The sequence below is a fragment of the Zerene cesonia genome, chromosome 10 (genome assembly GCF_012273895.1).
Source record: "Zerene cesonia ecotype Mississippi chromosome 10, Zerene_cesonia_1.1, whole genome shotgun sequence".
Taxonomy (NCBI): Eukaryota; Metazoa; Arthropoda; class Insecta; order Lepidoptera; family Pieridae; genus Zerene; species Zerene cesonia.
Window position 1 is genome coordinate 2,290,098 of NC_052111.1, and position 12,333 is coordinate 2,302,430.

A 12,333-nucleotide genomic window follows, 5' to 3' on the forward strand; every position below is an offset into this window, starting at 1 on the left:
GTCTTAATTGTCTCAATAGATAGCGTGGGCTCTTAGGCACGATGAAAATCGAAAGAATAGAAGAAATTTTTGATAAGATTGCTGAGGTGGGATCGTGGGTGAGAGGTCAAGCGTTGCCAAGGTACGACGAAGGACACGCGTTCGAATCCTGCCTCAAGATCGAATTTTTCCTATTCTTTAAAAATTGTTCCATGTATGATCGGAACTGCTGATTTACCTAATTAAATATGTAAAATATAAAATATAACAAAAATATAACATTATTCCATACTCCAATAAGAGGCATTTTCACAGAATCGAGCGTTGCATTTACGGTGAAAATACGAGTGCAAAGAATTATTTAAATGTATATTGGTTCCCTTTTATTGTATCATGAGTTATTGGGAATGCCTAGTTCAAGGTCAACTGATATATTGTTTGTTAGAAAAACTTCTTTTTGAGAAATGAATATTTTTTTAATATTATATCAAATATATCATGAAGTATATAATAAGTAATACAAGCATGAAATCATTTCTGAGTTGTGATCAATATTTTCTATGATTAAATCCCCCAAGTCGTTAAGGAGTTGGGGCTGTAATCCCAGGGCTCTAAAAGTTAATTTAATTTCAAGGAGAATTTACTATGTATATTATACGTACAAAGGATTATGTATGATATTAGAATAGCTCAATACTCAAACAACAAGGAATAAACCAATAGCTCAAAGTGTCTCTTTTTTTTTTTTTTTAATCATTTGTGTCTCGAAATATTATATTCTTTACTTACTGTACTGGGAAACTCTCGATAAATACTTAGGTATCTTGTCTTTCTTCAGAAACGACCTATAGGTCTGTTTATACGAGTGTTTCCAATACGAATAAGCTCACGTATATGTTAATTAATACGCGCATAAATGTCGATACGGCATTATTAAAATTGAATTCAGAGAGGGCCAACGACCAAGCACTTTTAATTATGATAATTGTGTTTCGATGCTACGGGAATTAATAGATTTTGTTGGTATGTAGAAATATAAAATAAAACAATTTGTGAAACCGTATACTTTATGGCCACGGCTAATTAAAAGTTAGGCTCTTCAACTAGTTACTAGACAAAGGCTTTCTAGAATTTTAACGAGCAAACAAACAATGTTTGTTCAAAACTCATTGCGCTCGTATTGCTATGAAGGGCATTGTATCCACAATCTGCTGTAGATATTTCACACAATGCATATAGTATGCAAGTTTTATTCACACAGGGGGTTTGTAGAAACCGCAATATAATAGATTCTCTATACATATAAATTTCTATAAAAATTAAATTATAAAGTCTATAGAGTCGCATTGTAAAAAACGGTATAGAGTAATAAAGTAGCGGTACTGTATTTACAACCCAGCTGAGACTCAGGTGTGTGTGTGTGTGTTTTTTTTAATAATTCTGAGTGGGACTTGAAAACTCATTTTTGCGTCAGTGAAAGGCAAAATACTCGTATTTTACAGGATCATGAGGACGATTTTAGAAATAGTGTAATCCATTTTGCGATGAAGTACGAATATTAGTCCCATTTGCGAATATTTTCTAAAAGTGCTAATAAAGCTAGATTAACCACAAAAATGTGAATGTTATGCTAGCATAACCAGTGGCTGTAATTTTTCTGTTAAGTAGGTGCGGAACCCGCGAAACTCGAACACGGCGCTATAAGCATGTGCAATTTCGGAGTTTGGACTTGTGTTCTGGTATTAAAGTGAAGCTGCACCTTATTACAGGGGACTTAAATGTAACTAGCGAAGGCTATCAAGGCTCTTGTGTACCTCAAGCATATACCTGCTTTACCTTTCCCGCGAATTGTTGGGTACTGTGTTCAGAATGTTGTATTAAGACGCTTTAACAGCAGTCCGCTGGTAAAGCCTCAAAGGATAGGATTAAGCCCGAGGTGGTCTATTTAAGGCATTTTTATGTGTTTATATTCTTCTTCATCCTGTCGCTCGACTTTCTTCTGTTTGTCAAATTCTTACTATTAAATTTTGATACCAACTTCAAATATACACCTTCGTATCTTTGTATATTTTAACAAACATCGAAATTTGTCAAATGATACGGCCACTACCACAAAAAATTAATTGTTAAGCAACAAAGTTGAATCAACCTGTTGCCGAAGAGCGACAACATTGTTAATCAACTGCTGGCCAACAACTGTACCGATTCTAAATGCAGATATCCTGAAAAATATATACGCCACTGAACTTTCAACCACATAAAGCATGCAAACAGCAATTAGCGAACATACTGCTAGTGATGCCCTCGCCCTGGTTGATCTCCGCGAAGAGCGCGCTGCGGTCGTCCACGGACAGGTTCGCGAAGTCCACGTCGGGCAGCGCGGGCGGCGGCGGCGGCATCCCGCCGGCCGGGGGTGGGGGGGGTGCGCCGCCCTTGCCTACGTGCCCCATACGATATTAACTACTCGATATGTACATACTACATAGTGCATGATGGGCGTTATAAGTATCTGAGGGAAAACAACGGCCACTTGTTTTGGAGTATTGGTAATTTTGTTGCGGTAAAAAAAGTTGTGTTAGACCGCTATCAAATTGGATGACTTGGAAATTAATCAACCAACCAAACTAGCACGATTTAAAAGCTTTTAACATAGTGGCCGTTATTTACTTTCAAGTGACATACATAGTGCATAGATCCATATTAACAAATATATATAGTGCATAGGGTAAGTGCGAATGTTGGGGTGATTGTTTTAATTTTGGAATGTTAATTTCGTTTAGAGGATTTTACCAGAATCGTATAAAATGTGTACGGCACATTATGCAAGCGTTAATTTTTTACAAAGATTACCAAAGGTAATTGATATTGTTCCGCCATTCGTTATTACCCCAAAGCTCTTTATGGCTTATAGCAACCTAAGCTATTATTCAATATAATTAGGACAATGGAGCTCCAACTAAGCTTTAGATGTGCAAAATAGACAATAGAGGAGGCACTTTGGAACGGATTCATTATAAATGTTTATAGTAACTTTTTACATTAGAAATAATGTATATTTCCCTGATAAATATACAAACAGGATAAATAATATATTGCACGAACAATTATTATAATTCTGGAGATCGAAATCTATCTCCCTAGAACGATAATCAGTGAAACTAAACTAGGTCATCTCAATTAATTAATTACCTGTAGCTTTGAGGGTAACTATCATACTTAATAATTAATTAAGGACCACGTCATCAATTAGATGTGACAAGCAAACATTTCCCTTTTCTCTGCGTCATTCGTGAAGAAGGAAAAACCGGATCAAATACAAGTCGTAAACGTTACTAGTAAACAAATCCATAAATCATTATCTTTGTCTTTACATTTACTTTTACAAGTCTTTTATTACACTGTTTTATAGCTATCTAGAAGAAATTGCTATTTAGTAGAAAAGTTTTTATAAAAGGTAAACGTCGATTTTTGCAGCCACTTTCTTTGATTTTCATGAAAAGATCAATACATTGAATAGCAAGACGAATTGAGAGTGGCTAAGATCCGGCTAAAGCCATTTCTATTATTTATTTGCTTGATAAATATCATGAGACATGTGAATATTGGATAATCTATATGAAATGGTGCGGTTGTTCATTGCTCGTGTCAAACCCACATCTCATCACTTTAGCTATTATTAATATACCGTATACTATCTTGAGAGTTTAAATGAATATGAGAAATGCTTGCTTGCTTTCATCATCAATCATAATTAATAGCAATTCATTAACTGTGTTACAAACAGAAAATTTTTAACGACTTGCGTATGTCCTAAAGTTCAAAAAAGCATATTTATCATCTGTTGTTCCCTTTATTAAGACTTTTTGTAATTTATAATGAATTCTCCTTATAACGATGTGGGTTGAGACCGCAACACGTAGGTAGCTCTTTAACGCAAACGCCATAAATAACTATATCAAGTTACGAAACGTTAAACAAAATTTACTTTGTATCGTTTCAAAGCCAATATATACGAATTTTAAACAAGTTAACGGTTGAAACGTTCTTAATTAGTTTTTCCTTTGTCAAACTTCTTCTAATTACAATTTTCTTATCCGCAATAGAAATAGGATATTGCAAGTATTTAAATGAGTTAATATATACGCTAATATTATTATTGAAAGATAACTTATTAAAATATGACATGTGACCATCTGTATTCTCAACGAATCTACATTTTATCCTGGTACAAATAGTACCCGCTAGCTTGAGCTACACACAATTAGCGACTATAGTTTTCAAATCAAAAGTTATAGCATTTACAACCCATATTAAACATTATTCTACTCACCAGACCAAACCAGACCAGTGGTGTGATACTGTTTGACGTACGCCTGCAAGTCCGACAAGAGCTGCACCCAAGTGCGGCACCATTCTATATGTGTCTTGTCCTTCTCCTTCCAGTCCTTCAGCACTCTGTTCGTATAGAACTGGCCGGCGTCATTCATCTCCTTTACATAAGGAGCCGGAGTGGGGGCTATTGCCACCCAGCCCAAAGCAGGAATACTCTCAGATATCGCGGACAGGTGATTGAAATACGTAGACGCCCTGTTCTTTTCGCGGAACTGCTGAATGGCGGAGATCTTTTCACTAGTGGGCGCTAGTAGTTGCATCTCTTCGGGTTGGGATGGCTTGCTTCGGGCGGCGGCCAGTTGTATGTAGCTATACTGAGCCCTATTGAAGAGGTAAATGCCGGATAAATTTTAAAGTGCCTACTTATTTTGCAGAGATTGTGAAATAAACTTGTATTCTTCGTTCAAGACGGAAAGTTTAGCAAAGGGGTAATTAGCACAGTTGCTACGTCGCTCGGACTTCAGAGTTTAATTAAAACTAAGAAATTGCATAGGGTTGAAATTGTGTTAATTGGCTGCTTAGTTTTTTCGTCAAAGGAAACTCACTGAAAGGCATCGTTGACGAGGCTCGCCTGTGTAGCAACATCGCCACCGATCTGTTTCGACAGCTCCAGGTATGTGCGCAGGGGACCCTGTATAGAAATTTAATATGATGGATGATATGGATAAAATAAAATTAAATCATTGAAATATAAGATAAATTAGAAAATAACGACTTAGAAGTTTTTATGATGCCTATTAACGACACTAGTACCTAAATTTTATTTTTTATACTATATTAAAAGTTACGTTATTTTTTTATATTAGTCATATATATTATGAATAACATCATTTCATAAAATTAGTGTTTACGAAAGATAAAAGATACACATTACGATATTAGTGAAGAAGTATTTGCTATGAAGCGAAAGCTACAGTTACAATTAATTTAAAGGGTTTACCAGAAAATCAAATATATTTTATCGTCGCTTAATTGGGTTAAAAATGTTTCATTCATTACACCCGTGGCAGATGGAAAGCAACGCCGACGGAGCTAATTCAAACAGCCTCGTTAGTAACAACTTCGTTAATCAAGTTGTAATGAATGAGGTAGGTACAGTCCTCATTCATCGTCGACAAAAAATATTCCTGATTCATATAGACGTATCACAATGTGACCTTTTGGAAATTGGTCTATTTGTGGTGAAGTCTTTTTTTTATAGTAAAACATCTCATAATCGTCGTATTATAAAACTATTTTAGCACTACCTCTCAATAATCTACAACGAAGTGAACGCAATATCTCAATTTGCCGCCAATCCGCGGCGTATCAACATCAATGACACGCAATACAGGCTCATTGTTTAGACAAGGGCGGTAACTGGGTAATTGATTGGCGAGATACACCCGCAAACGAGCGGCGTCACGCTGTGACTGAATATTGCCGATAGACGCGAACTTTATCAAGTAATTTTGTATTATGAGCTCCAAAGCGACTATTTATACGACACCATAAATACTCTCGAAATAGCTTTTACGTATGTTAATTCGTCGTCTAATTATAAACGCGGAATCAACACTAAACTATTACATACACTTATAATATCGAAGCCAGCTTAGTATTGGAGAATATATATAGGTGTGTTTATTGCATATACGATTTACGACGGAACAATACAAAATACAATGTTCTGTATAGCTAGATAACTGGCATACATTATGAATAACTAACAGTTAATTGGTTAACAAATAATAAATTGTTTTTGTTGCCCATTATACAACTGTATTGATTATTATCATATTTGAATTTCCAAGATCTAGTTCACTGCACTTCAATATTCTCTCATTCACAATAGTTAGAAGAGAAAGAGACATAAGAAACACGGACCTGAATGATATCTTGATACCCGTTGACACTCATATCGTCTGTCGGTACGAGCTCCTGTGGCGGTGTAACGAAGCACACGGGCGAAGGCGCCGGCGAGTTGGGCGGGGTGGGGGTGCGTCCGCGCAGGTACGGCAGGCGTTCCAGCCGGCACGTCACTCGCTCCAAACGCTCGATCAGCGCTTCGAGATCAGCTGCTGGCTTGTTTGCCGCCGCTGTAGATTCTACTTCGCTTCCTGCGGACAATTTTTTGTAAATTAGCCAAATCTTTCATTCGAATGAAAATTGAAATTTAGTAATGGTGCAACTTAATTATTGGTGCAACAAAACCATTAGCTTTTTTTATCAAAAAACAGACTGACTGATCGGTGTTTGTGTATTTTATTATATCTCCAATGATTTTAAACAGTCAGTTTTTGGTAATAAAATTCAATAAGTCATTTTAAGTTCAATTATTACTTGGTACAAAATATAATGGTATTCAAAAAGAAAATATAATAAAAATATCACAAAGGACTAGAACTAAGCAAATTACATTTTGCAGCGGCATCTGAAGAATATTAAACAGATAAAATATTTTAATCTTAGGAGCCGGACCGTAGTATTTATTTAATATAAAAATCTTAACATTAGCGTGGAAAACAAATGCTTTAATATTTCACACGCTATACATTATTTGTACTTGAAAAGCCATACCATGTGAACATTTATCACTCTCATCATTTTCTGGAGTATTCTCTAGCAGAACGTCATTAACCGCACCCTCCGCAGTCTCAGCCATTTTCTTGCGTGCCTCAAACATTTTTATTAAATTTCTCATATTTTTACTACCATTTTCGTTCGCCATAATTAAGTTAACTTTTTAAATAAAAAAAACTTCTAAATAAATTTCTTTTATTTCACAATCACTTAATAAACCAAAAACCCAACCTTCCGCTTGAGCACTATCAAATGACTAAGTCTGAAGATATCACGCGATAATGAGTTATGTAGAAATACAAAAGTGATGATAAAGCAATCAGCAAAAATACGATACCATAACATGACGTATCTTAAAGTATAGCAGGCATTTATTTTAATGAAAATTATTTAAGGAAAATGTAATACATAAAAACAAAGTATTATAAATAAGTATGTAAAGTTAAAATGGCTTTTTTATTACGCGCAGATCCTGGATATAGGTACACTTTTTTGCCCCTTTAATGTGCCGAAAGATTTTATTTGATTGTTAAGTTATTACTATTGTTTATTCACTGAGAATTATAAAGGATTATTTCGAAGGAGTACCACGAAGTACTACCATAACCACAACTTTTACTCGCTTTGCCAAAATAATTTCAAAACACGGCCATATATTTAGATAACTTGGCATTATGTCAAGACATCAATTGTCTATTCTTGAGGTCACGGATGAATGAACGTTCCAGAAGTTCCTGAATTTTTGTGAACTTTATTTATAATGGGTAATGGAAATGTATTATGTATATATTATAGGATAAGAATAGGCAATATTAAAATAATAGAGCTTATTGTGTATATTCCACTCAAGAGTTCTATAAATATAATGTAATAAAAATTATAAAGTCAACGTCAACACACTGGCGAGCTAACAAATGATGAACGCAGACTAAGTGTCGGTAAGCGGAAACTGTAGTCGTGTTTTGTTTCCTAATTAAATATATGAACATAACAACAAATAATGGGAAATATAGCAAATATATCACGGAACAACAAATAAATATGGACTAAATTGATTTTACTGCTAAAATAACCTCAAACTGTTTTTAAATAATATTCATTTATCAATACAATCTTAAAAACGTTATTGATCTAGAATACGTTTTAATAAATAACGAAAAAACCAACAAAAAAAAAAACACAGAGATATAAAAACAACAAGAATAACAGCTTCATATCGGCAAATATAATAAATTACTTCGGCATAAATTAAATTCCACGTTTAAAATGATGTAAAAATTAACAAATTTTATTTCTCTTAATGAAAATCGGTCTTTCCATCAAGGCATATGTTTTTAAAAATTTCCAATTGTACTCACATTTATTTTAGTTCCGCGGCACGGCCAAGGCCGCCTATAAATGACTAATGGAGTTATATAAGTTTGCTCGTCTTTATCCAGCATTCCAGTATCATTTTATCGATGTTCACTTTATCAAAATTTACAGATTAAGTTTATTAGATGAAAAATCTTTCAAATATGGATTCATTCATGTGTGTATCACATCATATTAGCTTCTAATCGGAGAAAAACACTACGCGTAACGTGGTGGTGCACCTTTAAATTGTGATGTTTAACATCCATGACATACTAATGTTATAAATGTGAAAGTTTAAGAATGTATGGGTGTATGTTTGTACCTCTTTCACAGACGAATAGCTGATCGGATCTGGATTAGCACATAAACTCTTTGTCGCCTCGGGTTCCAGCCACTTATGTATAATTACTGAACAACCCACTATATCGGTGAGCTTTAGAGCCTAGCCCCAAAAGATATATGAAACCCTCTCCACTTGAGTGGGTATATGAATCGGAGATGTGAATACTCTAAGGACGGTTATCTCCCTACGACGGCATTATAAAGCTCAACAGACGTTTTCTATTTTTTATTAGATCAAATGAAAATACGGTAACTTTGATATTATAACAGCGAATGCATACGATTATGTATGTAATACAAACCGCAAATCAACCACAGATGCAAGACAATATTAATTTGAAGTTAAGAGAACGAATTTGATAGTTGTAAGATCCTTCGTCGCAACTTAATCCGAGTTTGAAATGCGGTTGCGTGAAGATATATAATATAGATAGTTATTTTTCAATACTGTTGACCCATTTATTGTTGCTTGATCATTATATGTAAGCGTATTTAATTTAAATCTCATTAACTAATTTAAAATAGAAAACAGACAAAATTGTGTATTCTACTAATTAACAATAATTACTCCTGTATTTTTAACTTTCTATTTGCAGATAATTATCACATTTACCTATGCAGTTTAATTAATGGTTCATTAAAAGTACATTCAACATTAACGAATTCCGTGTAAATGTAAGACTTAAATCTACGTGCAATAAATAATATGCAGGTACTGGCTAGACTACCATCTGTTGCTTGAAGTTTCACATCATGTTCTAGAATCTTCCATAATAGGAATCTAACAATGCCACTTCGATAGCATTATGTATGTCACGCTCGGGTGGCTCTCACATCCAATTAGGGCATTAAAAGGCCATGTAGACTCGACGAGAGATAAAGATCGTCAAAATATACACAAAAATTTAAACCTAGTGTTATGTATTATATATTGGATATGTGTTTTGGGCTTACTTACGAATATATAGTCATCATTTATTTTGTAATGGTATGGCTTAAAAAAGGAACAAGGGCTTTATTAGAGCCCAAGTATTCGAGATGAATACAAGTTTAGTAAATTTCAACAAGTTTTATAAAGCATTTTATATTTTGTGTTAAACATAAATGTGCAGTTAAGCTGTTGGGGATTAAAAACATCGAGGCAGGTTATATAAGAGCACTTAGCATTTGCCCTACTTATACTAAATGATCCTTTCGCTTTTAAAAAGTACCGACATTTTTCTGAACCTCTATGAATTTATAAAAATTATTTTCACCGCACCTATATAATTATAAAACTTCTAATAGTGTACTTGACATTTAATTATACTAAAAGTTTGAAGTAAACATGACCTAGAAATATGTTGCATTCGTCAATGAAAGCTCTCTCAAAGTTATTATGAGAAGTGTTAGGAACGGTCGGCTTTACAGTAATATTCTCTGTTCTAAATTTATATAATGTATTAGATGGGAGAATTGCCAGCCAGGTCAGACCTAACATGAAATTGGAGCAGAAAATAGTTTTCTTAAACTGAATAAAACGTTGCAAGTGGAATCTATTCATTAATGTTTTCTCGAACACTAAAGAGATTCATTCGGCTGTTTTAGGATAGACGAATGCAATCGGGAGTTTCACAGACCAGTGAAGATATAAACAATGCGTGTTTAATGCGCCGTATCATCCGTAACATCCTGCACACTATGAGAATTAGTTTATATTCGCAGTCTATTGTTGTTACGTCGCGAAATAATTATTGAGTACCGGCTGATTGCTACCGATAACAGTGGCGTCGGTTTTGGGGCAAAAATTGGTTGAATATAATCGACTATTTTCCATTATAAAACAGAAATAAAAGCACCGAACTAATCTTACTGATGAATAATCCAATATAATATTTTAATAACAGGATAACTTGTTTACACAGTTTGTACCTTTTATGGTCGGTAGAGTTTTATATGAATTTAACTCGCTACATAATTAAAGAGATCTCAACATTTATAAAGTTGAATGACATCAAAATAGCAGACATCACAGTGCTTTAACACATGTACGTTTATTAATAAAGGCGCTTTAATCCGTGGCATATGTGAATTCGAAACGGCGAAAATAACGCGATGATATAATAATAAATATAATCAATAATATTAAAAATCTAATGGTTAGTCACTTTAACGGAAATATCACAATGTATGCTTCTTATCACTAAACGTCAACACTGAAGACCTAAAATGCAAACAATTATAAAGGATAACATTATAACTATATAACAGTTTTAACATACATACATAAACTTACCGTTAAATACAAGAGTTTTGCAAACAATCCAAAGAATCCACTAAATCAAAAAACCGTTCTTTCATGCACTGATAAAATGAGCACATAAGCGTAAAGCGAGCGCTTGCGCCGATAACCACTTGCCACTAGCGGCGGGGACGGATGTTACTGTGACTCAAACCAACCGGCTGTTCAGTCTCTACAGCGATCGAGACTCCGTACGCATAAGTCGGTGACTCATACGCGAGTCGTGCCGTCACCCGCTATGACGCACAACTTATATTTCTGCTTGAAAAACTACTAGGAGAACACTTTCAAAATCATGATGCATTATATTGGAAGTGCATGTGCAATATGCCTTCAATTTGTAACACATGTGCGCGTATCGGCGGCTCGATATACAAATAAAATTAAGTCTTTTGCAATCATCAACGGAGTCTATTAAGAACAATAAGGAGAGAAGATCAATGAAATAATTAAAAATTCAACATAAGAACGTTAAAGGCACAAAGGACCCCGTACAAAATCTCTTTTATTTTATTTATTTGCCAACTGTAAAAAATAATTATTATCATTAGAACCGCATAACTTCAATTTTTGTTTTATTTATGACTTATTTGTTGTTGTTGTTGTTTGATTATACGTTGTTATAGCGGCAAGAGCAATATCTAATCTTTGAAAATTTGAACCGTCTAACTATAACGGTTCATGAGATAAAGCATGGTGACAGATGGACGGACACGAGCGACGGACGGACGAACAGATAGACAGACGCGAACAGATTAAGCAATAGCAATAAGTCCCATTTTACTGTGTGAAGTTCCGTACGCTCAAAATTTTAGCTGTAATAGAATTCTCTATTGAAGGTAATGCAATTTTAAAAGTTCACAAGACAAGATTTCTCTGACACAGAAGCAGCAATTAATGTCCATTAACCAAAGTTACAACTACAATGACTTTATTGAGAACCATTGTACTTGCGCGGAGTTTTCTTATATGTATTGTTAACCCCCGGCACAAAAATAACAGTGATGTATGTTATATCGTCGATGTCTAAGTGTGGCATCGTAGCTCTCTAACAGATGGACCGATTTCGAAGAGCTGATTCTTAGGTATACATATTTGATAAAAATTGGAATAAGATGGCGGCGGCCGCAAATTTTCGGATAAATTTTTTTACAACTCCTCAATTTGGTTAGGATGAAAGGAAAAGGCTTAAATAAATATTATACATCACATGAATTTTCAAATTCAAGATGACTAAATATAATTTATAAATATTATAACCGCCTTAGTTTAACAATTCATGTAATTACTTTAACATTGATCGTGACAAAAAAAAACCAGTAAAATCTTTATCTCAAGGTGTGGCGAAAAGATAAAGAAACTTAAAATATTATGCATATATTTTGGTAAGTAGAAATTGGAAAGCTTTTGGGCCTTTTTTT

The 12,333-nt window shown here is 34.3% G+C and overlaps 1 protein-coding gene across 4 annotated transcripts in view; it reads right to left on the minus strand.

Annotated features, from left to right (window-relative positions):
* LOC119829310 (adenylyl cyclase-associated protein 1) overlaps positions 1-12,333 on the minus strand; it is a 28,057-nt gene that overhangs the window by 11,126 nt on the left and 4,598 nt on the right. For 2 of the 4 annotated variants that reach the window (XM_038351778.1, XM_038351775.1), the window contains exons 2-5: positions 6,238-6,470; positions 4,917-5,002; positions 4,310-4,692; positions 2,270-2,416 (exon numbers count right to left, since the gene is read on the minus strand). In XM_038351778.1, the coding sequence (XP_038207706.1) occupies positions 2,270-2,416; positions 4,310-4,692; positions 4,917-5,002; positions 6,238-6,270 (649 nt within the window). In that variant the 5' untranslated portion in view covers positions 6,271-6,470. Of the gene's footprint in view, positions 1-2,269; positions 2,417-4,309; positions 4,693-4,916; positions 5,003-6,237; positions 6,471-10,906; positions 11,082-12,333 lie in introns of those variants that run through there. The other 2 variants (XM_038351777.1, XM_038351776.1) reach the window with 2 other exon arrangements.